General features: G+C 41.5%; 1 protein-coding gene and 1 long non-coding RNA gene across 4 annotated transcripts in view; one reads left to right on the forward strand and one right to left on the reverse strand.

The window, feature by feature from the left end:
• tspan33a (tetraspanin 33a) overlaps nt 1–22,688 on the forward strand; it is a 42,663-nt gene extending 19,975 nt beyond the window's left edge. Inside the window, exons 2-8 of one of the 3 annotated variants that reach the window (XM_020530560.2) lie at nt 5,498–5,555; nt 5,796–5,923; nt 7,164–7,238; nt 14,449–14,544; nt 15,508–15,633; nt 19,158–19,319; nt 21,607–22,688. In XM_020530560.2, coding sequence (XP_020386149.1) covers nt 5,498–5,555; nt 5,796–5,923; nt 7,164–7,238; nt 14,449–14,544; nt 15,508–15,633; nt 19,158–19,319; nt 21,607–21,708 — 747 coding nt within the window. In that variant the 3' untranslated portion in view covers nt 21,709–22,688. The remainder of the gene's footprint in view (nt 1–5,497; nt 5,556–5,795; nt 5,924–7,163; nt 7,239–14,448; nt 14,545–15,507; nt 15,634–19,157; nt 19,320–21,606) is intronic. The other 2 variants (XM_048610103.1, XM_048610102.1) reach the window with 2 other exon arrangements.
• Nucleotides 15,483–24,626, reverse strand: part of LOC125485753 — a 77,730-nt gene continuing 68,586 nt past the window's right edge. The window contains exon 3 of the long non-coding RNA XR_007264442.1: nt 15,483–15,743. This is a non-coding gene — a long non-coding RNA (uncharacterized LOC125485753). The remainder of the gene's footprint in view (nt 15,744–24,626) is intronic.

The following is a 24,626-nucleotide window of genomic DNA, read 5'->3' on the forward strand; positions in this document are numbered from 1 at the left end:
ATTCAGAGATAGTGGGAACTGCCTGCTGTGTTCATCCAGCTCTACACTTTGTTATCTCCAGATTCCCCAGCATCGGCAGTTCCCACTATCTCTGAATCAATACAACTGTAAACTGTTTTTGGGTGCTGTAGCACAGTGGTAGAATCCCTATCTCTAAGCTAGAATGCCCAGGTTTAAGTCCCAACTGTACTGGAAAAATTGCACAATATATCCAAACAGGTCGATTTTCAAATACTTGCAGCAGTAGTTAGGGTCTTGTGTTGAAGTGATACAGTCCCTATGTCTGGGCCAGGAGGCCTTAGCTTCAAGTACACGTGTTCCAGACATGAGTAATAAAATCTCTGAACAGATTGATTAGAAGATATCCACAATTCCAATGTGTTGTCCTAAAGCATAGCCAGGTTTTCAAGGTGACACACAACACAGAAGAGAAGATGGGAGAGACTAGTCAGACAGAGGGACTTGTACTGGTCACAAGAAGCTTCAGCCCAGAAATGAACGTTCTGGTTGCAGAAACAATCCATTGCATTGTGTTAGACAGAGGAAGCATATCCAGAATGTGTAGAGTGGTTAAAATGTTTTCTTAACTTTAAAGAATATAGCGATGTGAGGGGGCTGAGAAGGCACTGTTGCAAATTACCAAGCTATGGAGGAAAGAATACTGTGAAGAAGACGTAAGGTTGCAGACAGATGTACTAGCTAGGTTGAGTGGCCACTTTATGGCAGATGATGCATGATGTGGGGAGAATGTGTTATTCATTGCTTAGGCAGAAAGAATGAAAAAGCACAGGATTACTAAAATGGAGATAGACTGTGGAATTCCAGAAGGGCAGAGAGATTTAGATGTTCTCGTGCATGAGTTGCAAAAAGTTAGTACGCAGGGACAATATGTAATCAAAAAGGCTAATGGGGTGCACTCCTTTATTAAGAGAGGAATTGAATATGAAATTAAGAATCAAAAACAAATTGCTGGAAATACTCTGTAGGTCCGGCAGCATCTATGGAGAGAGAGCAAATTAATGTATTGGGTCCAGTTGTGAAGAACAGTCTCTGGACCCAAAAGATTAACTCTGATCTCTTCCCACAGATGCTGCCAGACCTGCTGAGTTTTTCCAGCAAGTTCTGTTTTTGTTTCTGATTTCCAGCATCAGCAGTTTTTTTTTTTTTTGTTTAGTGTAAAAGTAAGAACGTTATGCTTCAGTTATACAGGCCATGGGTGAATACTGTGTGCATTTTTGGTCTCCTTGCTTAAGGAAGGATATACATTCATTGAAGACAGTTTAGGAGAGGTTTGCTAGATTAATGCCTGGAATAAGCAACAAGTAATTAAGAAGGCAAATAGAATTTTGGCCTCTATTGCTATGAGGTTGGAGTTTTTTGAGCACAGGAGTCTTGTTACAGTTCTAGAGTGTTGGTGAGACCAAACCTGGAGTACTGTGTACAGTTTTGGTCCACTTATTTAAAAACATTATATTAACGCTTGAGGCAGTTGATTCACTAGGCTGATTCCTGGGATGACTTATCAAGACCAGCTGGACTGTTTAGGCCTTTATTCATTAGAGTTGAGAAGAATGAGGGGAGGTCTTAACATATCAAATTCTGAGGGACTTGATGGAGTAGATATTGAGAAGATGTTTCCACTAGTGGGGGGCAATCTTGAACTAGGGCACTTCCTTACAGGATAAGGGATACTCATTTAGAACTTGGATGCAAATGAATTTCTCCTCCCAGAGGGTAATGAATGTCTGGAATTCTCTACTCCCAGAAAGTTGTGAAGGCTAGATCACTGACAGTATTGAAAGAGGGGCTGGCTAGAATTTTGAAACATGGAGTTGATGGTTATACCGAACTGGCATGAAACAGGAGATGAGGCCTGGGCAGATCTGCTATGATCTTGTTGAATGGTTGGGGCAGATCTGAGGCCAAATGGCCTATTTTTCCTTCTATTTCTTTGTACAGGCTGGGCTTGTTCCACTGGGGTTGGTGAGAGGTGACTTTATTGAAGTGTTTAAGGTCTTGAATTCTCTTTACAAGGTAGATGTAGAAAATAATATCCCTTCTTCTAAGTGACTCAAGAACTAGGGTGCACTGTTTTAAAATTAGAGGCCACCTTTTAAGACAGATGAGAATTTATTCTGAGTGTTATGTGACTTTGGAACTCTGCCTCAGGAAGCAGGACCATTAATTGTCTTAAGGCAAAGGTAAATAAATTCTTGTTAGGTAAAATTATCAAAGGTGATTGGAGGTTGATGGGAACATGAGATTGGAGATGAGCAGAATCGACCTTATTGAATGGTGGAGCAAAATCAAGGGCCCAAATAGTTTATTTATGCCCTATTCTGTATGTTCGCATGAGTTCAATGTGCTTCAGATTTGGGACTGACCACACACTCAAGTCACTAAAAAGAGTTTTATTTCCAGGTTTAGAAAGAAGCTGGGGTAAACCACTTTATCAGCACAAATCAACTGAAATAACCTTAGTATTTTAAGAAATAGTCTTAAGCTGTCAATGAAAAAAAGCTGAAATGAAACTGAATATGAAATGTAAGGCAGTTGTTTTTGGGGGAGTCTGTGGTTTACAGTTTACACAATCTGGACCTTATTGTATCCCTCTGATGGGAATTTCTCTGTTCAAGATATTAATGGCATTAGGTGATAGGAGTCTCGAAGGTTAAAAAGCCTACTAAAGGATACAGAGTAGGGGACCAGGAGTAACCTAAACATGTAGATGCAATCAATGTTTTTAAAAAAATGCTGTTGTGGCTCATGTTGAGTCTTCCGTTAATGAGAGATTTTAATGAGGTTATGCAATGTCTTGATGACATGGGGTAAGGGGACAAAAGTTATCTTTGTACTTCATAGACTTAGCAACTAGATTTATCCAATTTACAATATTATATAATAAAAAGAGAAAAAAGTATTTGTAGCCAAAATAATGGAGAAATAGTTCAGGATTGGACTCTGTACACTGGCTAAATTGATCATTATGCTTGCATTTTACCAAGAGTGAGTTTAGTGTATGTGTTAAATATGAACATTTTTATGTGATGAATATAGCAATTAAATGTTTTATTGGCACTGGAGTTTGAGTGAAAAAAGTTGTGCGTTTTGTAAAGTCTTAGAGGGCCAACAGGTTTCCCTTGATATCAGTTGAGTTTGGGAGAAATCAAAAAGAAATTGGTGATCATCCCTGGATTGGGAAGAACTGCAATTAGCTCACTTTCTGAGCACTTGAAAGCCTGCATGGAGAGAGAAGGGTATTTATTTAAGACTGAGATTTCAGAGGAAATTTGGCAAGCCTTACAGCATTGTATGAGGCTAATAAGGCCATTCCAATGTACAGAGTCATGACCTTGCTACAAATGAGTACTTGGTTAACCTGGTAAAGCAGCATGTGCAAGCTTACTCCTCCATGTCCAGGAAACAAACTAATAATATTTCGCCACCAAGTAATGTATATTGTAATCAACCTCTTGATACCAACAGAAACCACGCGGTCTGAAAACAACACTTGATTCTCTGTATCAAAATGCCCAATGTAGAGGAGTAAAAGTAAGACTGCACCAGTTTAATTTATGGAACTGTGGGAGTATATTTTTCAACATACGAAGAATGGAAGAAATACATTCTGCATTATTAAATCCTATACAAGGGCAATCTCAAACAAAAAAAGGCCCATAACATGTTTTGTGGATAATCATTCTCCTTTCTGGACAATATTCATTTGTGAAAAGTTGAGAATTGACCTTGATAGTGTGAAAAGGAAACCTTGAAAAGAATAAATTTCTAAAATAAAATGGGTTGATGCAAGACACCAGTTTGCAGATTGTTTTACAAAAAGAAATACTTGTACTGAGAAATGATTAAATGTCTTCAGAGAGGGTCATTTTATCTAATAAGAACATAGGAACCAATGGTTTGGAACGCTTTGTAATTGAACATTTTCTAATAGTTCTTTAAAGAAAGAAGGAGAATTAATAAAAATAATTTTCTTTGCACTTATGCTTTTCAAAATATAAAGAAATTATCATTTAAAGAGAAGAGAATCTGTTAATATAACAAGCAATTAGTCAGAAGGTGAATGCGTGATAGTTATTAAGCGATGTCCAGACATGTTGAAAGGAAACAGCTGGACTCATATGAGAGCTGTTAGACTTCTATAATTAATAGACTGACTTTGTGCAATGTTTTTGTCTCTTTTTATCTATATTTAAAAATCCTGGTTAGAATCCAATAACCCGAGGCGCTGAGTGAGCTGTTTCAAAGTTACCTGCTTAAGTCTCAAGGTGTCCAAATAATAGTCGATGGGGTCTGTTCGACCTCTCAAACCTGGCTGGCAAGCCTTTGAAATCCAAACATGGCTGGAAGGTTTCATTATTCATGTGTATTTGTTCCAAATCTAGGATTTGATTGTACAGGGATGCGTGCGAGCTGAAACATGATCCTGTTTTGTAAGAAGGTTATTGGGCCCATTTGGATTCTTTAGTAAATAATATTCCCTCCTATCCATCTCCATTGTCCTCATCAAGTTGGTGAGCTTCTTTAATTAACTTTTGAATCAACTACTTAGTTGACTGAAGGTCATAGAATCACTTCAGTGTGGAAACAGGCCATTCAGCCCAACAAGCCCACACTGACTCTCTGAAGAGCATCCCACCCAGATTCACCCCTCTACCATATCCCTGTAACCCTACATTTCCCATGGCTAATTCACCTAACCTGCATATCCCTGGACACTATGGGCAATATAGCATGGCCAATCCACCTAACCTGCATGTCTTTGGACTGAGGGGACACACACACATAAAAAGAGCCAGTTGCCCAAGGCTGGAATTGAACCTGGGTTCCCAGCGTTTTGAGGAGCGGTGCTAACCACTGTGCCACCATGCTGCCTGCACCACTTCTTAAAGGCAGTTTTGGACACTCCTCGTTTGGTTTTGCCAGTGATACTTGCATTGTCTTCTCTGGCTAGTAGTTATTTCTTGAGGTTTTATCACCAAACACAAAACCAGTGCAATTGGTCACTAAGACATCCAACTTCTGCATATACCTTTTTATCAGAAAGTGAACAAATTCCTTTTGCCTAATAGTCTGTCCATCAAAAAAAATCCTTTCTTTCCCTCATGTCCTATAAGTGTAGAAAGAAAAACAAGTATATATTTAATGAAATGTGCTGAATGAATTTTCATCTGGGTTTTACTTCAGCGGTGTTCTGCACATTGTCCTGGAGCGTCCATGATTATTCAGAGTGCTAGTAACCTTAAGAAATGCCACATCCTGAGAACCAATTATGCAAATATAATTGAGAAAGGCAATTGTCTCCCACTTGGGAAGTTGGACACTTGTTACAGCCTTAAAGATCAGGGTATCATTCTAACAAATTACTTCATAGCTATTGAGAAAGAAGCCAATCTAAAGTTGAGCTTAAACCTCACTATAATTAGCAATAACATATAATTTTCCTGACTAAATGTATCCTCATTGTATTTTTTTTTAGAGTATTGCCATGGTGATGATTGGAATCGGTTTGTATGCCAGGGTTATGAAGCACGCGGGTGAGTGATGTGATATATTATTATTTAATTTCTTCAGTGCTTTGGAAACTACTGGAGAAAGGGCAGAATTCTGGTTGTGAAGGGAGAAGTGGGGTGCAAAAGAGCTTTGTTAGGATTGCAAAGTAAAGGGTGGGGTTTGAGTGAGGACAATAGAGGATATGTGGATGGGGCTGGGGTGGATTGGAATAGAGAGGTGAGGGTTGTGTCATTGTGGGTGACAGAACTGGTCATATTTTTCAGAGGCTGCCATGGCCTGTCTTGCAGTGGACCCTGCCATCCTCCTCATCGTGGTTGGTGCACTGATGTTCCTGATCACATTCTGCGGCTGTATAGGATCGCTGCGTGAGAACATCTGCCTCCTTCAGACGGTATGTGACACACTTCAGGCTAGGGGGCATGCCCAGCTGCGATGTAACACTAGGTAGGGTGGGACTCGCTTCACTGATATTTGGGGCTAAGGTTGAGCTGATTCTGCTGTCAGAAGTCCCTCAAGCAACTTTTGTCTAATATCCTACAATTTACTTTGCCCAGATCTGAATGTGGGAAGATTGAGGAGTGATGAGGGATTCTCTGGAAGACTGCATGTTGTGACTGTTGTCACTAGTATTGTCAATGCCAGGAAATTGAATAGAATTTTCAGATGACCAAAATCTCTGAATGATGAACTGAGGAGGATTGTAATAAAGTTTGTAAGGGTATAAGTTGGTGGAATGGACAGACATGTGGCAGTGAATCTAAATGTAGAGAATTATGAAGTGATTTGTTTTGGTGAGAAAACAAGGAGGGATGATATAAAGTAAAGAGCACAGTTCTAAACGGGGAGGGTCCTGGGGACATATGTACAAAAACCTGTGAAGGTAGGACAACTTGAGAAAGTGTTTATTAAAACTTGTGGAATCCTGGGCTGTACTAGACCAAGAAAATTCTGATAAATGTTTACAGTCAGCTGGAGTATCGTGTCCAATGCAGGCCACCACCACCTAGGAAGAACGTGAAGGCTTTAGACAGGGTGCAGAAAAGATTCACAAGAAAACTTCTGGGGCTGAGACCCTTTGGTTGCAAACATGGATCAGTGAAGAAACTTGATAGAGATTTTCAAATTAAGATGTTTGGACAAAATGGACAGGCAGAAATTGTTCACATCTTGGAAGGGTCAAAGAGCTAGAAGCTATCATAGTTGATGGACAAAAGAAGCAACAATAACACCCAGGAGAATCTTTTATGCAGGGAGAATTTAGAATCGGGAATGCCCAGCCTTGCGTATATTCAATCATACTTTTCAAAGAAGAATTAGAGAATTACTTGGAAAAAATAATTGCAGGCTGTGGGGAAGGAATGTGGGGTATTATCATTGTGACAGCCAGCATGAGCCTGATAGTCTAAATGGCTTCTTTCTGTGATTCTATTTGATAAAGTATTAGCTTGGGGCAATTGAGACAAGCGTGGATTTATAGGGTTTCAGCTACTTTGATAGTCAGTCTTCATTACAGTTTTACCTTTCTATTTACTACCCAGTGCCACTTGTTGAATTATTAACTTTGCCCCCTTGTGTGCTCCAACACTCAATCTACCATTCTGATTTTGATTTGTTGTGATTTGATTTTCCAGTTCTCTATCTGCCTGACACTGATTTTTTTGCTACAATTGGTTGCCGGCGTTCTAGGCTTTGTCTTTTCCGATAAGGTATGCTTTTATTTTCTTGAATTGAGAAATAATGTAGGAGGTGCACCTGGCAAGGAAGGGTTGGGACAGGGTATAGATGAAGGGAGATGGAGACGGCTGAGATGAATGAGGAAATTGTGATCCAGTGATACCAATATGGGATTTAAAAGACTAGAGATGGTCGGAGAAATGGAAAAGGTGGTGGAGAATGTGATGATAATGGCGAATGGGTGATGGATGAGCCCTGAGGTTAACACAGTAAGTTGGAGGAGCAGATGGTTGCTTATATGGAACTTGAGGGGCATAAGGGTGTAAGTGTTGAAAGTCTAAATCAGTACAAAGATTCATATTTGCTTCTCACTTTACTAAACACGTGGTTTGTGTATCACTGGTTCCAAGAAGATTAGCATCGGGCTGTTCATTCATTGGTGATGTAGCCCAGTGTCCACAGTAACTGGGGTAAAAGCTACTTGCAACTTATTTAAAACACAACCATGTGATTAATCAGCCGAAGGCAAAGCAAGATTTTGAATTATAACCACTGCTTTCAGAGAGAAGAGACTTGAAACTATTGAAAACCAGTGAAACTGCATTGTAACAGTCATTCAGCATGGAAACGGACTCTTCAGTCCAAACAATCCACACCAACCATAATCCCAAAATAAACTTGTCCCACTTGCCTGCACTTGGCACATATCCCTCAAAACATTTCTTATTCATATATTTATCCAAATATCTTTTAAATGTTGTAACTGTACTGGTATCCACCACTTTCTCTGGAAGTTCATTCCACACACAAACCACACTGTATTAAAAAAAAAGTTGCCCCTCATGTCTTTTTTAAATCTTTCTTCTCCCACCTTAAAAATATGCTCTCTGGTCTTGAAATCCCCCACCCCAGCAAAAATACACCTGCCATTCGTCTTATCTACACCCTTCATTATTTTATAAACCTCCGTAAGGTCACCCCTCAACCTCCTACGCTCTAGTGAAAATAGTCCCAGCCTATCCAGCCTCTTCTTATGACTCTACAGCACTAGTCTTGCATATTTTGAATACGTATTAAATGGAGAATCTTGAAGAATTCTGAACACCTGACTCAATATTTGCAAACTTTACAAAATATAACCTTTAGTATTTTTTTGGATATGCATGGTACTAGTAGGACTGTCACTTATTGTCCACATTTAGTTGTCCTAAGAAGGTGTTTGAGATTTCTTTTCCTTCGCGGTGGTCCCTGTGTATCTGTCATGAATTTTAATGTATCTGAGTTACTTAGTTGGCTATGTGGAGAGTGTGCATAGATCAGTAAGACCATTCAACATAGGATTAGAAGTAGGCCATTCAACCCATCACGTCTGCACTGCCACTCACTGTGATCATGGCTGATCTGATAATCCTCAACTTCACTTTCCTGCCTTTTCTTCATAACACTTGATCCCTTTACCTATTTAAGTATATTCAAGTTGAGATAGATTTTTAATGACAAAAATCAGCAGCCCTTTGTGGTTTAAAAAAAAATCCTAGAGATTCATAAACTAAGGACAGCAAGTTTCTGACCCTGAAGGACGTTGCTGAAGCAATTGAGTTTTTACAACAACTTGACCGTTTAATGGTCGCTTTTTGGTTGTTCCAGCTTTTTGTTCATTATATTTAGTTTTTTTTTCAGTCTATAAACTGAACTACTTGTTGAATGGTGTGATTTTTGGGCTTTCGTTCATGGGGTCGCTAGTGTCCAGTAGCAGAGCTCCACTGTCATCTGTGTGTGATGCATTTACCACTCTGGTCTGTGGAGAATTAATAAACAATGTATTTGCTGGGTCAACCCTTTTTCTGTTCCTGTCACATACCGGAATGGAGCGATACCACACTAGGGGAAGTGCCTCTATACTGGGATTCTTGTACTTTTTTTTTGGACAATTAGTCATAGCTGTTGTGTAGTACACTGCTTGGTTACTGAACGTTCTGTAATGTCTTCACACCAATTCCATCTTAGCTGAAGAAGATATTAGATAATTGTTATCATAGATGTGTGGAAATTAGTTCTATTTTCCCCTTTCAATTGTGCTAACAAAAAAATTCTCATAAAAGCTCACATGCAGGCACATCAAATTGCATTGACCTGTTGTGTTGAAAACTCATTTGGCCCAAGTAGTCTGTACGGTTGTCTCACTGTTTGCATACCTTTCAATTCTCTTCTCATGTGGCTATCTAGTCTGCAATGTATCTATGCCATTGGCTTCAACTATTCCCTATAATAGCAAATTCACATTCAAACTTCTGAATTCTGTGTTGATTCCTAAATTTGGTCTTCTGCTCAAGTGGCTACATCTTCTCTGTTTTACTTTCATATTCTTAAAGCCCGCTATCAAGTCACCCTCAGTCTTTTTACCCTAGAGAAAGAACCCCAGCCACTCAATCTCTCATGATAAAGCTTCCCTTGTGGTGTTACATTTTAGAAATCTTCCTACTACACCTCTCCTTTTCCTAATATGGAGACGAGATCTGTTCATAGAATTCTATGTATATTACAACGTTTGCAACATTTTTGTGTTGGCAGAGGATGAAACTGGGAAACATAACCCAAGGATTCTTGAGGTCAAGTTTGCTTTTATGGAGTTACTGCTCCCTCTGTTGGTTCACTCTGCAAACACAGTATGCTGTGGAAGTGAATCGCTGCAAATCCAACTGGCCAAATCTTTCCACTAGCTGGTGGTGGAAATAGTGGCATCTTCTTCAGCCACAACCATCTGCTAAAGGTGGTTTTGCTGTCCCCATTTGTAGTAGTTTTCTAGGCCACTTCAGCAGGCATTACAAGTCAGTCACAATGTGTGACTAGAGTCGTGTGTAGGCTGAACTGGGTAAAGACGGCAGATTTCCTTCCCAAGGTGACCAGTTAGTTGTTGTCCAGTCAATCCAACTGCTTTGTTGTCATTGTCACTGGTATCAGCTTTATATTTTCAAATGCTGCTACTTAGAACTGAATTCATTCCCAAATGCATGGTGGAATTTGAACTGTCTTTCACTGAAGTAGTAGTCATAGAGTCAGAGAGATATACAGCACAGAAGCAGGCCCTTCAGTCCAACTCGTCCGTGCCGACCAGATATCCCAAATAAATCTAGTCCCATTTGCCAGCATTTGGTCGATATCGCTCTAAACCCTTCTTATTTATATACCCATCCAGATACCTTTTTAAATGTTGTAATTGTACCAGCCTCCACCACATCCTCTGGCAGCTCATTCCATACATGCACTACCCTCTGTGTGAAAACGTTGCCCCTGAGGTCCCTTTTAAATCTTACCCATCTCACCTTAAACCTATGCCGTCTAGATTTGGACTCCCTCCCCAATCCCAGGGAAAAGACCTTGTCTATTTATTCTATCCATGCCCAACATGATTTTATAAACATCTGTTAGGTCACCGCTCAACCTGCGACACTCCAGGGAAAATAGTCCCAGTCTATTCAGCCTCTCCCTATAACTCAAACCCTCCAACCCTGGCAATATCCTTGTGAATCTTTTCCGAACCCTTTCAAGTTTCACAACATCTTTCCTGTAGCAGGGAGACCAGATTTGCACACAGTATTCCAGTAGTGGCTGAACAATTGTCCTGTACAGCCTCAACATGACCTCCCAGCTCTTCTACTCAATGCACTGACCAATAAAGGCAAGCATAGCAAATGCCACCTTCACTATCCTATCCACTTTCAAGGAACTATGAACCTGCATTCCAAGATCTCTGTGTTCAAAAACACTCCCCAGAACATTCCCATTAAGTGTACAAGTCCTGCCCTGATTTGCCTTTCCAAAATGCAGCACCTCTCATTTATCTAAATTAAACTCTATCTGCCACTCCTCGGACCAGTGGCCCATCTGATCAAGATACAGTTGTACTGTGAGGTAACCACCTTCACTGTCCACTGCACCTCCGATTTTGGTGACATCTGCAAACATACTAATCATACCTTCTATGTTCATATCCAAATCACTTATATAGATGCCGAAAAGCAGTGGAACCAGCACCAATCCTTATGGCACACCACTGGTCACAGCCTCCAGTCTGAAAAGCAACCCTCCACCACTACCCTCTGTCTTCTTCCTTCGAGCCAGTTCTGTATTCAAATAATTAGTTCTCCCTGTATTCTGTGTGATTTAACCTTGCTAACCAGTCTAGCATGAGGAACCTTGTCGAATGCCTTACTGAAGTCCATATAGATCACGTCCACTGCTCTGCCCTCGTCAATCCTCTTATTTATTTCAAAAAACTCAATCAAGTCAGGTGAGACACAATTTCCCACACATAAAGCCATGCTGACTATCCCTAATCAGACCTTGCCTTTCCAAATACAAGAGAATCCTGTCCCTCTGGATTCCCTCCAACAACTTGCCCACTATCGACGTCCAGCTCACCGGTCTACAGTTATCTGGCTTGCTCTTACCACTCTTCTTAAATAGTAGCACCACGTTAATCTATCTCTAGTCTTCTGGCACATCACCACTAGTGGTGATTGATGATACAAATCTCTCAACAAGAGGTCCAGCAATCACTTTGCTGGCTTCCCACAGAGTTCTAGGGTACACCTGGTCAGGTCCTTGGGATTTATCCACCTTTGTGCGTTTTAAGGCGTCCAGCACGACCACCTCTGTAATATAGACATTTTTCAAGATGTTGCTATTTATTTCCCCACATTCTGTATCTTCCATATCCTTCTCCACAGTAAACACTGATGCAAAATACTCGTTTAGTATCTCACCCATCTCCAGCGCTTCCACATATGGGTGGCCTTGCTGATCTTTAAGGGGTCCTATTCTGTCCCTTGTTACCCTTGTTGTCCTTAATGTATTTGTAGAATCCCTTTGGATTCTCCTTAACCCTATTTGCCAAATCTATCTCATGTCCCTTTTTCGCCCTTCTGATTTCCCTCTTAAGTATATTCTTACTTCTTTTATTCTCTTCTATGGAATCACTCCATTTCTCCTGTCTATACCTGACATATGCTTCCTTCTTATTCTTGACCAAAGCCTTGATTTCTCTAGTCATCCAGCATTGCCTACACATACCAGGAACATACTGTCTCTGGACACTCGTTATCTCATTTTTGAAGGCTTCCCATTTTCTAGCCATCCCTTTACCTACAAATATTTGCCCCCCAATCAACTTTTTAAAAGTTCTTGCCTAATACCGTCAAACTTGCCCTTCCTCTAACTTTTAGATCCGGTGTATCCTTTTCCATCAGTATTTTAAAATTAACAGAATTATGGTCACTAGCCCCAAAGTGCTCCCCCACTGACACCTCGGTCACCTGCCCTGCCTTATTTCCAAAGAGTGGGTCAAGTTTTGCACCTTCTCTAGTAGGTACATCCACATACTGAATCAGAAAATTTTCTTGTGCACACTCAAATTCCTCTCCATCCAAGCCCTCAACACTATGGCAGTCCCAGTCTATGTTTGGAAAGTTAAAATTCCCTACCATAACTACCTTATTATTCTTACAGATAACTGAGATCTCCTTCGAAATCTGCTTCTCAATTTCCTGCTGACTTTTGCAGGGTCTATAGTACAATCCCCATAAGGTGATTACCTCTTTCTTATTTCTCAGTTCCATCCAAATAAATTCCCTGGGCATATTCCCAGGAATATCTTCCCTAAATACAGCTGTAATGTTATCCCTAATCAAAAATGCCACTCCCACCCCCCCTCCCTTGTCCACTACCCCCCACCCCCCTCCCTTTCTATCCTTCCTATAGCATCTATACCCTGGAACATTAAGTTGCTAGTCCTGCCCATCCTTGAGCCACATCTCTGTATTTGCTATCGCATCCCAGTCCCATGTTCCTAACAATGCCCTGAGTTCACCTGCCTTACCTTGCATCGAAATACCTGCAGTTCAATTTATCAGTCCTACCTTGTTCTTCAGTTTGTTTGCTCCTGCCAGCCTGTCTGTTTGACTTATTCCTTTTCTAACTGTACCAGTCTCAGACTGATCACTTTCCTCACTAAATCCCTGGGCTCCCCCCATCCCCCCACCCCCATCCCTCAAATTAGTTTAAATCCTCCTCCCAAGCAGCTCTAGCAAATCTCCCTGCCAGTATATTAATCCCCTTCGAATTCCGGTGCAATCCATCCTCCCTATACAGGTCAATTCTACCCCAGAAGACATTCCAATGATCCAAAAATGTGATTCCTTCTCCCCTGCACCAGCTCCACAGCCACATATTCATTTGTTCTATCCTCCTATTCCTACCCTCACTAGCTCGTGGCACTGGGAATAATCCAGATATTACTATCCTCAAGGATGTACTTTTTAAATTCCTGCCTAACTTCCTCTATTCTGTCCTCAGAATCTTGTCCTTTTCACTTACTACATCATTAGTTCCATGTGTACAACAACCTCCTGCTGGTCCCTCTCCCCTTTTACAATATTCTGCACCTTCTCCAAGATATCTTTGCTGGCTTCAGGGAGGCAACACACCATTCCGATGTCTCGCTGTCAGCCGTGGAATCGTCTGTCTGTGCCTCTAACTAGAGAGACCCCTATCACAATCGATCTCTTGGAACTTGGCATACCTCTCATTACGCTAGAGCCAATCTCAGTACCAGAAACCTGGCTGTCAGTGCTACATTGCCCTGAGAGCCCCTCACCCCCTACATTTTCCAAACCGGCATACTTGTTTGAGATGGTGATAGCCACTGGAGACTCTTGCACTACCTGCCTCCCTCTCCTACCTTTCCTGGAGGTCACCCATCAACCTGACTATCTTCGGTTTATCTCCCTCCCTGCAACTGCCATCCATCACATCCCCTAGCTCCTGTAAATTCCTCATTGCCTCTAACCGCTGTTACAAGTGATCCATGCGATCCAGTAGGATTTGCAACCAAACACACTTGCTGCAAACATAATCATCAGTAACAAGGAAATTCTCTCTAATCTCCCACATCTAACAGGAAGAGCACATCACTCTAGTAGAGGCCATTCTTGCTGTGACATCATTCACCTACTCCTAGATATTGAGCAGATAATGACTATGGAAGACTAAACTTGGTAGGAAAGTATTGGGTGAGTTCCTAAGATGTACACCCAGAAAAGAGTCTTTTTACATATTTTGTATATTCATGCCTACAAGTGGCAATCCAGTTGGGTTTATTAGGTGGTTATGGGGAAACCTGACTTGATAAGTAGGAGTTATGTTTGTCATTAATTCCCAAATGTTCGCTTGCCTCCAACACAGGCCCGATCAAAGGTCAGTGAGATCATCGACAGTGCAATAGTCCACTATCGAGATGACCTAGATCTCCAAAACCTCATCGACTATGGACAGAAGGAGGTACAGTGCCACATGGTCACAAACTCTCCATTAAATAACCTTTAATCTGATCAGTCTCATTGTGTCGTTCACACGCCAATTTCCTCTTACAAGCTTCCTCTCTTACCCCTCCCTTGCACTGAGTTGCTTCTTATCGTACATTGCAAAATATCATTGCCACAAAAAGTGCTGAAGCATTTGATGTTTGAATTATTGAAGCCTTCAAAAGGGAAACATAGTCTTCGCTTGCAGGTGATGAAGTAATTTAGTTGTAAAAATGATTTGTTGAAACAATCATTTACTCAGTCTTTCAGTTTTAGATTTTAACCTGCAGAAATAATCTTAAAAATTGGAATATAATGTGAGAGTGTAAACTTTGTGAAGAATGGATTCCCTTTGCATTTCTCAATGTGAACCTCCAGTCAGTTAATTTGACATGCTCAGCCTGTAAGCATAACGGAGAATTTGGTTTGGAATTTTCTGTCCTTTATCTCCGTTTTAATATGAATTGTAGAATCCCTACAGTATGGAAATAGGCCATTCAGCCCATCGACTTCGCACTAATGCTCCAAAGAGCATCCCACCCAGACCAAGCCCCTACCCTATCCCCATAATCCCACATTAACAGCCTGTGTATCTGCACATCCAAGGTCCTTCTACACCATAATACTGTAATCAAGATGATGGGACTCTGATCCCACTGCAGATACTTGGCAGATAATCTAGGCTGACAATCCAATGCAGTAATGATAGAATGCTGCACTGTCAGAGATGGCATCTTTCAGAAAAGATGCCTGAATTACTCCCTCTAGGAAAAGTGTAAAGGGTGGGGAGCAAGCACTAATTAACACAAACCCCACTGACAATCGACACTTTCAGGGAAGGAGGCTGGGGAAAAGCACATGCAACCCAACACTAAGAGCAAAAGGCATTCATCTGTATGTTTTCCTTTTGCTGCTGTAATCCCTACTTTTGGTGCCTCAGTTCAGCTGTTGTGGAGGAATCTCATACAAGGACTGGAGCCACAATATGTACTTCAACTGCACAGTAGAGAACCCCAGTCGGGAACGCTGCTCCGTCCCCTATTCTTGCTGCCTGCGCTCTAAGGAGGTAAGTGCCTGATTCTGATGAATACCGATACACAGACTGCAGTCCTCTTCCTGCATTAATAATCATACTCTGTCAAAGAGTAAGAACAAAATACTGCAAATGCTGGAAATCTGAAAAAGAAAATGAGAAAGATGCTTCAGCCAGTCAGACAAAGAATATTGGCAAGTCTATTAAGGATTAAATGTAATACTTGTATCCAACCCTCAGATTATAATGGATGCTTTCCACAGGCTACTCTCAATCAGAGTTGGTTAGGTTCAACCCCCCACATTGCTCCCTCCCTCATCCCACCTCACAATGCAGTGGTTTCACTTTAAACAAAGATCATTAGAACATCTCATCCGTGATTACACTTACTTCTTCAAAGTCATAAGCTTCATTCAGTCTGAATATAAACACCAATAACAAAGTGAGCATGGAGCTGTTACCATTGGAAGAGATATACAATGTAGAGATAGCGATTGTCCATGCATCCTCCTTTTGGAGGTTATTTGAACTTGATATTTGATGTCATCCATTCTAACCCTTGTCCTGTTAGAGCGCAGCAAGTTTGAATATGCCATTGATGATCTTTTAATAAGGTCAATTTAAGGCACTGAAGAATTTCAGCTACATTCCAGCATTCTTGTTTGTTGGCCAAGATCAGCAGCTCTGCTTTATTCAGATTCTCATGCGTTAATGAATTACAGAGTTTATCTCTGGTGATAGTACAGACAGGAAGAAGATTCTGTCAACAACTACAATCACAAGCTCCAGCTTGGTAAAGTTTGCTCAATGATGAACACAATAAATTCCTATTTCCAATATCCCATATAAGGAAATTTGCCTCTCTCCCTCCCTATTTACTGTCAATTGTAGGTGATATGCATACGAGTTCATCAGCATTCTGGTTTTGCATCCATTCAGTCCACTTTTAATGTGTCAAAGGTTCCACAGCACATTCTCCAGATGCACCATAAACTATCATGTCTAATTAATGGTACAGTAAAGAATATCCTTAAAGCTTCTCTGCCCCAAGGAGAATAACCCCAATGTTTCCAATCTCTCTATACAACTGAAGCTCTTCAACTGTTGTAGTCAGAGTTTTTACAGGACAGAAAGAATCACATAGGTGATTAGACCTCACCTGGAAAAATGTGACCTACTGTCTTTTTTTTATTTCAAAAATATACTTTATTCCTAAAAATATCTTTATATACATACATAGGCAGTAAAGCAGTTCGGTTCTGTATAGTAGCAAATGAAGAAACAAACATTTCAAGTTTGGCTGAATCCAGCAAACAAACCAAAGGCATTTCTTACTTGCACAAGACTATATTTACATATATTTGAGGCATCGGGAGGGTCCGGTAACTGAACAGACCCCCATTAACTTCAGCTGAAAGACCTTGGATGGTGGTTTTTTTTTTCCCTCCCACTGCACCTTGGCGACAGCTGCCCCAAGCTTTCATGTGTCCCTCAGCATGTAGTCCTGGACCTTGGAATGTGCCAGTCTGCAAACACTCAGTTGAGGTCTTCCAGAGCAAGGAGTTGACCAACAAGTTTGGACAAACCAAAGATAACACCGTGTGGAGCTAGAGGAACAGAGCAGGCCAGGCAGCATCAGAGGAGCAGGGAAGTTAATGTTTTGGGTTGGAACCCTTCTTCAGAAATGGGGTGCGGGAAGGGAGCTCAGAAATAAATAGAGAGGGGAGGGGTGGGGCTGGGGAAAGTAGGTGGGATGGTGATAAGTGAGTGCAGGTAGGGAGTGGTGGGGATTGGTCAGTGAGGTGGGAGGAGCGGATAGGTGGGAGAGAAGATGGACAGGTTGTGTTGGGGCAGGGATGAGAGCAAGGGTTGGTCATGGGATGAGGCTGGGGGCGGGGAGATTTTGAAACTGGTAAAATCCACATTTAGGCCTTTGGGCTGTAGGTTTCTGAGGCGGAACAGGAGGTGCTGCTCCTCCAGTTTGCGAGTGACGTCATTTGTGACACTGGAGGAGGCCCAGGGTGGACATGTCACCCAGGGACTAGGAGGGGGAGTTGAAGTGGTTCGCGACTGGAAGGTGTTTGCCGTTTGTCACGAACAGAGCGCAGGTGCTCTACAAAATGGTCTCTGAGTCTCTGCTTGGTCTCACCGATGTAGAGGACGCCACATCGGGAGCAGCGGATGCAGTAGACCATGTTGACTGATGTGCAGGTGAACCCCTGTCTAATGTGGAAGGTTTGTTTTGAGACCACATAGGTGAGCAGACATCATCTGGTGTGGACGTTCACTTTAGGAAAGATATTTCAAATTTGGGCAAGATTTACACGAAATTCAGAGGAAGTGTGTGCAGTTCTGGTCACCACACTACAGGCGGGATATGATTGCCCTAGAGAGAGTGCTGAAGGGATTCACCAGATATTGCCTGGGCTGGAACGTTTCAACGATGAAGAAAGACTAGGTAGGTGGGGATGTTTTTCTTTGAGTAGAGAAGGCTGAGGGGCAGATCTGATCAGGGTATGCAATGTTCTGACAGGCATAGGATAGATGGGGACAGGTGTTTCCCAATAGTAGAGGGGTCAATAACCAGGGGGTTCAGTTTTAAGGTGAGGAACAGGAGGGTTTACAAGAGATTTGAGGAGAACATTTTTCACCCAGAGTGCTGTGGATATCTGGAATTCACTTCCTAAAAGGTTGGTAAAGGCAGGAACCTTCAGACATAGAAGAAGTATTTAGGTAAAATGCCATAGTGTACAAGGCCAAGTGCTGGGAAGTGAGATTAGAATAGATAAATGATTGATGACTGACATAGACATGATGGGCCAAAGTGCCTGTTTCCATGCTGTAAAAACTTTGACTACAGTAGTTGAAAAGCTTCAGTTGTGTGGGAACGTTGGGGTTATTCTCCTTGGAGCAAAGAAACTTTAGGGGACATTTGGTACAGGTGTACAGCATCATGAAGAATTTTAAGACAGTAAATGCAGAGAAATTGTTTCTGGTAGTATGCAAATTGGTTACCTGAAAACAAGATTTGTGTAACTAACAAAGAAAGAGGTGACTCCAGGAAAATGAGTTTTCTGCAGTGAGTTATTATGACCTGGGATGCATTGATTTGAAAGGGCGGTGGATACAGACTATTATAATCTATTACTAAAGAGAATTGGATCATATATGAAGGGTCAAAATTTATTGGGTTTCGGGGAGAGGGGAGCTATTGGATCGCCTGACCAAAGAATTAGCCCAATCACAATGAGCCAAATGGATTCTTTCTGTTCTGTATGTTTCTACGTTCCTCTATATCCTACAGAAGATTATCCAATATATAGTTTCTGATAGTTACTGTCTCACACATTAAGTGCACAAGTCACAAATATTGCCTTTTGTAGAAAATGGGGGAATAAAACTGCTCACAAAATAGAGACAACATCGAGTGTAAGTTCTCTAATGTCAGCAGTGTATCTATCTTAACGGGAGTTATGGAAATATGAATAACCCAAATACAACTGCTTCTCTACCACGGTGCACTTGCCATCTCTGACCCCTGTGTTCTTCCAACGCAGAAAGTGATCAACACCATGTGCGGCCATGGGATGCAGGACCTGGACTACTTGGCAGCGAAAGATTACATCTACACCAATGGGTGCATCGACAAGCTAGTCAACTGGATCCATAGCAACCTCTTCCTGTTGGGAGGGGTAGCCCTGGGCTTTGCCATCCCACAGGTCAGTGTCACACCCACTTAATACCACCTTCATAGGAGGCATCCATCCTTGCAAACCTGCTCCACCATTCATTTGGATCATGGTTGATCTGTATCTATTAATTACCCTTGCCTATCAAAAACACATTCATTCCAGCTTTTCAGTTGATTCACACCAAACCTTAAGGGGTCAGGGGTTTGCGGTGGGGGTTGGGGGCTGTGGGTGCATGTAGAATGCCACCAGCCTTTGATTGAAGAAGTCTATCCTGGCACTGTCCCTGAATTACCTTACCCTCGTTTTAAACTTATGACCCCTTGTTCTGCGCTCCCCGACCAAAGGAAATTAATTTCTCTATCAAATCCTCTAATCTTCAGTTTCTCAATTGGGTCATCCTTGACCTTTTTATGCTGAAAGAAGACTATAAAACAAAGACGTAGAATTAATTCAGGCCATTGAATTTGCTCCACCATTCACTGAGATCATGACTAATCTAATAATCCTCAACTCCACTTTCCTGCATTTTCTCTATAGCCCTTAATTCCCTTGCTGACTTCAAAATCTGTCTATCTTAGCCTTGAATATACTTAACAACCCAACTTGACAGCCCACTGCATAAGAATTCCATAGATTCACCACCTTCTGAGAGAAGAAATTCCTCCTCATCTATGTCTTAAATGTGCAACCCCTTATTCTGAGATGATGTCCTCTAGTCCCAGACTCCCACAAAATGAAACAGCTTCTCCACATTTATCCCGTCAAGTCCCCTAAGAATCTTGCATGTTACAATAAGATTGCCTTGTTTTTAGCCTCATTTGTTTCTCTAGCACTTTCTTGCTAGTAATATTTATTATATTTATTTTCTCTCCTCCCTTTGCCGTTTTGATTATTTAGTAATTTTGGAATAGTGTTACTGTCTTCTACAGTGAACACTGATGCAAAGTATTTATTCAACTTCCCTCTGCCATTTTAGGGTTTGACATTATTAGTTCCCAGCTTCATTCTCTAAGGGGCCTATGTTCACTTTGGCACTACTTCACTTTGGAACTAGTATAATCTATACAGCCTATCCTCAGAATTTATCTGTTTTGGCCCCAATATTTTCTGATGTGCTATCTTTGTCATGCCACAAAATCCCTGCTATGCCGATCCAGATGCTCCCCCCGCCCACAAAAAAGTCCATCAACTACCCTGTACATCTCCCTGTGAACCTTGACGACAAGTTCTGGAATAAAAAGAGAGATGATCCTCCAAGTGTCTTCAGTGATTGGATTGTAATCGGAAGGAGAGATCCAGTGTTATTCACCCTGCATTTCCTCCTTGTGTTGCCTTTGGTGCTGAGACCAATCTCAGTGTGCCTCCCAGATGCTGAAATCAGCTGCTTCCTGTCCAGTGTTTGTTCTGGATGTGCACTGTCTGATGCAGTGATGCTTCCTGCAGTTGAATAGCATCTAGTGGACACCCACCAGAGTATGAGGACCAGTGAAAAATGCCCCTGACACAACGTTGGCCTTTTAAAGGAGAATTGAAGCTAGAGAAAAGCCTGGATAAATGCTGATGACTGTGGGAGGGAGGTAGAGAATGCATTTAGTAACAGTGCTTCCACATGGTGGAAGGAGGCACAAACCAGGATACTTCTCTCCTACAGTGATGGTCTCATGTGTGCAGATGAAGAGGCTGCTTCCTCTTGTGATTGAGTGGAATGGTCAACAATGATGGTGTTCCACCAGACAATCTTGAAGGCAGCAATGCCCCTTTAACAAGGGACAATCTTGCATTTATAAAATGTTTTTCACACAACCAGCAAGTCCAAAAGCTAATGAAGTACAGGAGGGCTGTTAAACTGTAGACACTGGTGTAATGTGAGAAAATTGTTAGCTGATTTGTGTACAGGAAGGGACTGATAATAAAAGATAATGACCTGATAAAGTGTTTAGGCCTTATTTGAGGGATAAATATTGGCCAGTGCACCAGAGTGAACACAGTTATTATAGGATCTTTAACGTCTTTCTGAAACTACGGCCCCTAATGTCTCATCAGAATGTGCAACCTCTGCAGTGCCTCCTCAGTGTTGGCTTAGATTATGTGCCCAATTTAATGGAATGGACGTTGAGCCCATGACTTTCTGACATTCTGGTGAGAGTGTTGCACTGAACTACCACTGTAAATAAGATGATACTAAAAGAATATGGGTAACAAATGAGCAAATATGTGAATATTATTAGCTGCAGAGAACTGTTCCTTTAAGAAGACTGTGGGTCTCTCTTCATTTTTTTTTGTTTCTACTTCTTCCTTCGACTGCCATCTCCAGTTGGTTGGAATTCTTCTCTCCCAGATCCTCATCAACCAGATCAAAGATCAGATTGAACTCCAGAAGTACAACAGCCAGCACCGAGCAGACCCATGGTACTGATCCTTCCCTGCTCAACAACACCCCTTCTCCACCCAATCCACAGCTATTCTCACATGAGAGGCAGGGCATTGTTCTCTTGGAGCCATTTTACAAGCTGCATACATGAAGACCAATTGAATTCTGAAGTGCGTTAGTTGTTTCCTCAGAAAAGACTGTGGTCGATAAGGATGGATAGAAACCAGTTAACTTTTAGTTTGTTGTACACACTGATCACAGGAACTCTTTTAAATTAATCTCTTATCTGGGTTATCAATGTCACATTTAACATTTATTTGTGTTATAAATATCTACAGTAGGCATCCTATATTATGACTGTTATATTGAACAGCAGCCTGTATAAAAAACCAAAAGAACTACAGATGCTGAAAATCAGAAACAAAAACAGAAATTGCTGGAAAGTCTCAACTGGTCTGGCAGCATCTGTTTAGAGTAATCAGAGTTAACGTTTTGGGTCCAGTGACCCTTCAGAACTCCAGCATCCTGTACACATCATTGATACTGGTCAGCTCGCTCATCCTTTTTTCATTGTGATCTTGCACTTGCCTTTTAAGGGATTTATTCGTCTGTTTCTGGGTAGCTGTGCTAATTGGTGTCCATGTTTGTGGCTATTTGTGAAATCTCTGTGCCCCATCATGCACTCTTACTCTGCTCCTGTATGTTACTGTTAATCTGTCAGTCTTGTGTTGCCGTCTTACTGTTATCTCTTACACATTGTCTCTCTCAGAAGGACAATCTGGGGAGAATTCAGTGCCTCCCAAACATCTAGTGGTTAGAAGGCATTCAAAATTGTCGAAGTGCTTACTTGGTCATGAACCTAAATCTAGCACTAAAAGACAGAAGATACTTCCTGACTTATGGTGTTAGTGTATTGAAATGGATGTTACAGTGATGTGACTTTTCCAATTGCTTATGTGTGTGTGTGTGTGTGTGTGTGTGTGTGTGTGTGTGTGTGTGTTTGGGGAGGGTGTTGTGTGGATAATGCTGATGTTCAATTATTAACTTAATTTTTTGCTAAATAAAATATTTTTGTCTTTTAATAAAATTTATAATTTGTTTGTGTTGAAGTACTTTAAATATTTATTTTTGGTTAATTTGTACAAATAATGCAGCAAGGGGGTGGCAGTTGTTCTACCAGATGGTACAATGACAGAGTTAGTTGAATAACATGCGTAACTTCTCAGATTCTGCCTTCACAGCTGCAGTTCCCTGAGCCAAAAATTCCTAATCTCAGGCATGCAATTTCTGGCTAAAGAGGACAGATGGAGAGATCAAAACCTACACCGTGCTTAAAGTGTAGCCAAAAGGCCTGCCAGGTTCACTAGACTTGCTTATAAGGAGGTATCAAAAGGTTGGCCAGCCTGGAGTGGCAGAGAGAGGTTTTTAAAAAAAACCATATCAGAGGTGAAGGAAAATGGGGATGGAAAATTCAAACATTGGTTTGCCTCAGGTAGCCAGCTATAACCTTTCCTTTTATGATTAAGGGAATTTTGGGTTGATCAAGGAGGTCAATATATACCATGCAGGAGAACTCTTGCAAGCTATGGAGCTAACCCCAGAGAAGTGCTCATCCTCGTTTTTCCCCATTAAAGTCCCTGTCGACTGCTCACTGAATGACTCGATCTCTCCTTGAATTGTTCCAGGACTTAGGCCTCCAATCCTATCATAGCTTTCCCAAAATCAAGTTTTTTTTTCCTCTGTAATGGTAGTAATGGCAAGAAGGGTTAGGTTGATGTGAATAAAAGTAAACCAAGCTAGGAGTCAAAGATCATAGGTTTGAGTCTCTCTTTCTACCCCAGCCATTTCAAAACACAACCTTTTGTTTATTTGTTTGCCTTCCTTCATCCGTCACACAAACTGTTCAGGGCCCTGCAAAAATGATTTCAACAAGAACTTGTTTGGAATAATCTGTGAGCAAATTCATACCACAGGAGATGAACTGGCAATTACACAGAAAGTGAGCCTGTTTGTCTGTGCAGGGCTTGCAATGCTGCACACGCTCAGGGGTGAGAGCCTGTGTGTGTGGTCTGAACTTCTTGCCAACAAGAGGCACTCACAGCAGCAGCCTGATGCATCGGTTTTCACTGTCAGCTTTGGCTCAGTTTCCTGCCTGAAAACTTTCCTCTTTTCTTTGTTTCCCAGTCCCACCCATCTCTCCCTCTTACTGAAGAATCAGATGCTTGGAGGAGGTGAAATCAGGAGGGGAAGGAACTATTCCACAGTTATTGCTGCCTGCCATCTTTAACTGCACCCTAATGAATGACTGAGGGGCCTTGACAGCAGCAAAGATGTTCTGCTGTGAAAGTCCAATGTGGAATGTCCCTGAGCCCTTCCCAGTGAGGTAGCAAGTAAGGTGCAATTGCCACACTGAATCTCCTATCAAAAACGAGGCCAGTCGACTGAGATAGTCCTCACCTGAGCATGGTATTCAAATTGTACTTTCCAGTGATAATGGGCAGGAGTTTGTGCACTCCCTCATGCTGTCTTTAGTTTGTTTCTTTTTCGTCCCCACATAGGCGCGTGTATACACACAGTGGTGGGTACAGAATCTGAGGCAATGATGGCAAATATGAAATATAATATGGGAAAATGTGAGGTTATGCACTCTGGAGAGAAGAGGACAGAGCTGATAATTATTTAAATCGGGAAAGGCTGCAGCATAGGGGTTTGGGTGTCCCAGTTGATGAATCACAAAAAGCTACAATCCAAATTCAGTGGGTAATAGGGAAGGCAAATGGAGTGTTGAGTATTTCAAAGGAAATGGAGTTTAAAAATAGCAAAGTCTTGCTAAAACTATGCAAGATATTGTTCAGACTACAACTGGAATGCTGTGAACAGTTTTAGACCCCTTATCTAGGGGATGATACACTGGCCGTGGAGGCAGTCCAGAGAGGGGAGACGAGGTTGATCCTGAGGTGGAT

The sequence above is a fragment of the Rhincodon typus genome, chromosome 22 (assembly GCF_021869965.1).
Source record: "Rhincodon typus isolate 14 chromosome 22, sRhiTyp1.1, whole genome shotgun sequence".
Taxonomy (NCBI): Eukaryota; Metazoa; Chordata; class Chondrichthyes; order Orectolobiformes; family Rhincodontidae; genus Rhincodon; species Rhincodon typus.